This window comes from Schistocerca gregaria, chromosome 3, assembly GCF_023897955.1.
Source record: "Schistocerca gregaria isolate iqSchGreg1 chromosome 3, iqSchGreg1.2, whole genome shotgun sequence".
Lineage (NCBI taxonomy): Eukaryota > Metazoa > Arthropoda > Insecta > Orthoptera > Acrididae > Schistocerca > Schistocerca gregaria.
Window position 1 is genome coordinate 621,711,702 of NC_064922.1, and position 6,000 is coordinate 621,717,701.

At 46.2% G+C, this 6,000-nt stretch overlaps 1 protein-coding gene across 1 annotated transcript in view; it reads right to left on the reverse strand.

The window, feature by feature from the left end:
- Positions 1 to 5,461, reverse strand: part of LOC126355535 (translation initiation factor IF-2-like) — a 148,402-nt gene extending 142,941 nt beyond the window's left edge. Inside the window, exon 1 of the mRNA XM_050005881.1 lies at positions 5,366 to 5,461. Within this exon, the coding sequence (XP_049861838.1) occupies positions 5,366 to 5,461 (96 nt within the window). The remainder of the gene's footprint in view (positions 1 to 5,365) is intronic.
- Between the last annotated feature and the right edge of the window lie 539 nt (positions 5,462 to 6,000).

The following is a 6,000-nucleotide window of genomic DNA, read 5'->3' on the forward strand; positions in this document are numbered from 1 at the left end:
AGCCACACAGCTGGTCTGATATTCCGTAGGCTCTTACTTTGTTTATCAGGCGACAGTGCGGAACTGTATCGAACGCCTTCCGGAAGTCAAGGAAAATAGCATCTACCTGGGAGCCTGTATCTAATATTTTGTGGGTCTCATGAACAAATAAAGCGAGTTGGGTCTCACACGATCGCTGTTTCTGGAATCCATGCTCATTCCTACAGATTAGATTCCGGGTTTCCAAAAACGTCATGATACTCGAGCAAAAAACATGTTCTAAAATACTACAACAGATCGACGTCAGAGATATAGGTCTATAGTTCTGCGCATCTGCTCGACGACCCTTCTTGAAGACTGGGACTACCTGTGCTCTTTTCCAATCATTTGGAACCTTCCGTTCGTCTAGAGACTTGCGGTACAGGGCTGTTAGAAGGGGGGCAAGTTCTTTCGCGTACTTTGTGTAGAATCGAATTGGTATCCCGTCAGGTCCAGTGGACTTTCCTCTGTTAAGTGATTCCAGTTGCTTTTCTATTCCTTGGACACTTATTTCGATGTCTTCCTTTTCAGTTAAAATTCTCAGCCATAGGAACGCCCAAAATTTTTATAGTCTACACCCCAGTTCTCGTTTCCTCACCAATTGTCATTGGTACAGTACATTCAGATCTTCAGGAATTAGTAAGTTGCACATACTTAATAAAAGGAAAGAGAGGGAATCTAGTTTGAGCCGTGTGCAGCTCGCGTTCGTGCCGCTTGTTCTTTGGCATTTTGTCATATCGAGTGGCGTCTTGTTTCTTCCTTACTTGCCGGTGTAAAGAAGTTTCTGGCTTGGCGGCAGTAGCGCTTATCGATACTAGTACTGTTGTACTATCTTTGGTGTGATCGCTAGTATTTTCGGGTGTTGGTAGTGGTGTGTGTGGTGGTCAGTTGGTTGGGACGGAGCAGCGAGGAACTCTCCACGGCGCGGGGCCAGGCCGCGACCGCTGGCGGCGTGCATGCGCTGTCGGATCGTGAGGCGCTAGCTGCGAGAGCGACGAAGTTCGTTGCCCACCGAACCCGGATGCTGAAATTCAGTGATCAGTTAACCCGCTATGAAGCCTCAACTACTGTGACATCCCTTCTTTCATTTGTGAGTTTTTGCTCCCTGGGTCGTTTGGGCTTGCAGCAATGTATGATGTGTTGGGGTCGGCGGAATCTTGCAGCCATCTTCCTATATTGTGATTAATTATTAAATTGACTGTTACTTATCAGCGGTATTTTCTGCCCTGTGGCCGTTAACGCCCCAGTTACCCACCCTGGTCGATATGTACATTTCTGGCAGCTTGCCTTTCCTCGTCGTGTTGATGCTCTCTGGCACGGAGTGTAGTTCGACAACCTTTTAAGTATGAGATTTTCACTCTGCAGCGCAGTGTGCGCTGATATGAAACTTCATGGCAGATTAAAACTGTGTGCCGGGCCGAGAATCGAACTCGGGACCTTTGCCTTTCGCTGGCAAGTGCTTTACCAACTGAGCTACCCAAGCACGACTCATGCCCCGTCCTCATAGTTTTTCTTCTGCCAGTACTTCGTCTCCTACCTGCCAAACTTTACAGAAGCTCTCCTGTGAACCATGCACAACTAGCACTCCTGAAAGAAAGGATACTGCGGAGACATGGCTTAACCACAGCCTGGGAGATGTTTCCAGAATGAGATTTTCACTCTGCAGTGGAGTGTGCGCTGATATGAAACTTCCTGGCAGATTAAAACTGTGTGCCAGACCGAGACTCGAACTTGGGACCTTTGCCTTTCGCGGGCAAGTGCTCTACCATGAACTACCCAAGCACGACTCACGCCCCCTCCTCATAGCTTTACTTCTGCCAGTACCCTGTCTCCTACCTTCCAAACTTTACAGAAGCTCTCCTGCGAACCATGCACAACTCATTCTGGAAACATCCCCCAAGCTGTGGCTGAGCCATTTCTCCACAATATCCTTTCTTTCAGGAGTGCTAGTTGTGCATGGTTCGCAGGAGAGCTTCTGTAAAGTGTAGAAGGTAGGAGACGAGGTACTGGGAGAAGTAAAGCTCTGAGGACGGGGCGTGAGTCGTGCTTGGGTAGCTCAGTTGGTAGAGCACTTGCCCGCGAAAGACAAAGGTCCCGATTTCGAGTCTCGGTCCGGCACACAGTTTTAATCTTCCAGGAAGTTTCTTAACCTTTAAGTAGTTTGGTTGATATTTTGCTTAAAGTGGTTATTTTTCCCTTGGTTGTTTCTAAACGCAAATTTCTGAAAACGTAGTGCTCTTCGTATTCCCATGCCCCGCCGATATTTTCCATCGTTGTGCCGTTGGTTGGATGGAAGGAAATTTCTTAGTTGGAAAAATTGTTTATTGATGTATTCTAATTGTAGTTGTCCTTCAGACGTGTAGTGTAGGCATTCAGCAGCTAATTGTTTTCAATTGCATGTTTTTTTAAAGAAAAGAAAATTTTACTTTGTATTTTTATTTGCTTTTGATTTCTAAGCCAGGCCTTTAGCCATTCTTGTTTTTGGTGTGGTTTTGGGCCTTCAGCCCAGAAAGCATCTCAAGTTCTTTAACTAAGCCTTCAGGCGTATTGTTTAGTAGTGATCTTTTAAAGCAATGTAAAAATGAGGGTTCTTACAAAAATTAAGTTGTGTGTTTGATTGTGCAACTCACAGTAACTGTTTACGACCCCATCCACAATCATAACCTTATCCTGTGCGCTCTCTGAGTACCAGCCAACCTGGTTTCACAGTTGAAGAACATCACTGAAAACATCTGAGGACTGGCTGCTACTTAGATGGGTGACCATCCGGGTTCACCACATACTGTTCATATTTTGCTTTTGGCGGAGGAAACAGGAGGGGTGGTGGCATGAAGTCCCTACTCACCAGTCTTTGTACCGATCCCCTGGATCAAATTCCAGTGTCTCCCAGTGACTCATGACACATGTGATACTGTTGATGGTTATCCGTCCTTCGGATGGAGACTTTAAGCTTGGCGGACCTCTTGGTACTCTTCGAGCGGAGTAGTCTACGTGCTGACACTGGGTTTCACCCTCTCCCTTCTCTCATCATCCCCAGCACGAGCATGACACTACATCCCACGCACATCCATTACACTCACCTACACTTCGCGAAGGAAAGGCGCCTGTCGGGCTGATGGGTAGGAGAAACCTTTCCAATTAAGCTGGTTAACCTGCCATTTGGCGTCTCCCAGCCACTCACGCTATACTTTCCTTTACTCAATAATACTTTTAAGAATAATATTTACCATTTCTTCTGTTGCAGTACGTTTATTTGATTGATTGCCATACAGTGTTATCTGCAAAATAATTAATTCTACTTGTTTTGTTTTAGGTGGATGCTCGTTACATATGTGAACAACAATACTGGACGTAAGATTAAACTTTGTGGCATCCCATAAGCGATTCCTGTCCAGTCAAAAGCATCTCTCCTGATTACAATGGCTGAACAGTTAAGTAAAACTTTGTGCTTTCTTTGGTTAGATATAACATTATCCTCTGGCTTACTGTACCTTCAGTACTGTAAAACCTCAGTTTATCTAGGAGGATATCATGATTTACCAGGTGAAATACCTTTTTCTAAATCTACAAGTATAAATGCCGGTTTGCCTTTATTCAGTCTTCTAAGAAAGATCGTTCTTTCGTTTCTTAGATGTTGTTATTGTGGTCTTCAGTCCTGAGACTGGTTTGATGCAGCTCTCCATGCTACTCTATCCTGTACAAGCTTCTTCATCTCCCAGTACCTACTGCAACCTACATCCTTCTGTATCTGCTTAGTGTATTCAGCGCTTGGCCTCCCCCTATGAGTTTTACCCTCCACGCTCCCCTCCAATACTAAATTTGTGATCCCTTGACTCCACCGCTCGTGGTCGTGCGGTAGCGTTCTCGCTTCCCACGCCCGGGTTCCCGGGTTCGATTCCCGGCGGGGTCAGGGATTTTCTCTGCCTCGTGATGGCTGGGTGTTGTGTGATGTCGTTAGGTTAGGTTTAAGTAGTTCTAAGTTCTAGGGGACTGATGACCATAGATGTTAAGTCTCATAGTGCTCAGAGCCATTTGAACAATTTTTTTGTGATCCCTTGATGACTCAGAATATGCCCTACCAACCGATCCCTTCCTCTAGTCAAGGTGTGCCACAAATTTCTCTTCTCCCTAATTCTATTCATTACATCCTCATTAGTTATGTGATCTACCCACCTAATCTTAAGCATTCTTCTCTAGCACCACATTTCGAAAACTTCTATTCTCTTCTTGTCCAAACTACTTCTCGCCCACGTTTACTTCCATACATGGCCACACTCCATACAAATACTTTCAGAAACGACTTCGTGACACTTAAATCTATACTCGATGTTAACAAATTTCTCTTCTTCAGAAACGCTTTCTTTGCCATTGCCAATCTACATTTTATATCCTCTCTACTTCGACCATCATCAATTATTTTGATCCCCAAATAGCGAAACTCCTTTGTTACTTTAAGCCTCTCATTTCCTAATCTAATTCCGTCAGTAACACCCGACTTAATTCGAAAAAAAGAAAAAGTGGTTCAAATGGCTCTGAGCACTATGGGACTTAACTACTGTGGTCATCAGTCCCCTAGAACTTAGAACTACTTAAACCTAACTAACCTAAGGACATCACACACATCCATGCCCGAGGCAGGATTCGAACCTGCGACCGTAGCAGTCGCGCGGATCCGGACTGCGCGCCTAGAACCGCGAGACCACCACGGCCGGCTACTTAATTCGACTACATTCCACTATCCTCGTTTTGCTTTGGTTGATGTTCATCTTATATCCTCCTTCCAAGACACTGTCCATTCCGTTCAGTTGCTCCTCCAGGTCCTTCGCTGTCTCTGACAGAATTACAATGTCATCGGCGAACCTCAAAGTTTTTATTTCTTCTGTGTGGATTTTAATCCCTACTCCGAATTTTTCATTTGTTTCCTTTACTGCTTGCTCAATATACAGATTGAATAACATCGGGGGTAGGCTACAACTCTGTCAAATTCTGAAGGTGGCAGGGGTAAAATACAGGGAGCGAAGGGCTATTTACGTTTCTTGCATAATGTTGTGAAAATCAGCTTGCATGAAGTCTGTTTTGGTTACAGTATTGAAGTAAATTTTTGTATGTATCTTCTCTACAAATATATAGAAGCAAGAAAAGATAGGGGCCCCGCAGTTCATCACTGTTACAGGGTCCCCGCGACCTTAAACTGACCTTGACATAGTACACAGAACAAATTACGCGTCTGACTGGTCGGAAGACAGTTTCGTTACTGCACTGTAGCTTCTGCTTCCACTACACAGTTGTGTCGCTATGAAGCAGGAGTGAGGTGGAGTGTGATATTAGATGATTGAGGCGCGCCGACCGCGGCGGCAGTCGCCGCGTGGCGCAGGCGGGGGTACTGACCGGGCGACTGCGGTTGCCGAAATGCTCGACCTAGGCCACGCGGCCCGGCCGCCATAGTTCGCGGTCCTTCACCCTGCGCGCTGCTCGCTCCACGCCGGACCGCGCGCCCAGCTGCTCGAAGCGCACCCACCCCGCGCAGGGGGCTCGGATATCATCCGCTCTGCGCATGCGCTACTTGCTGCACAACACTGCCCTCTGCCCGCCATTCCACTCAAACTTTATTGCCCTTATCTGCAGAAATCCTTCGGCATTCCCGACGCCATAGCGTCACGAAGTACCATCACTGTTACCGCCCACCGTTGTCTAAGCCCTCCTCTTGCGTCTACAAAGCAATGAACGAGCAGCACTGGCCTGTTTTAAACCATTTACTTCCGTTCCTTACACTGTCCAGGATGAGAGGATGGATGACATGCCAAAGTCTCTTTGCATGGTTCTTCACCCATCTCTGCAACGAAACTGTATGTATGTATGGACATTCCACGTCTTCTCCTGCACAACTGAACCAGTTTCAACCAAACTTCGTACGCATATCGCTGTGTGCAAAGAATAGCTCTTGCGGTGGTAAAAACAACCTATCTATCAAAGGGGTGGGAT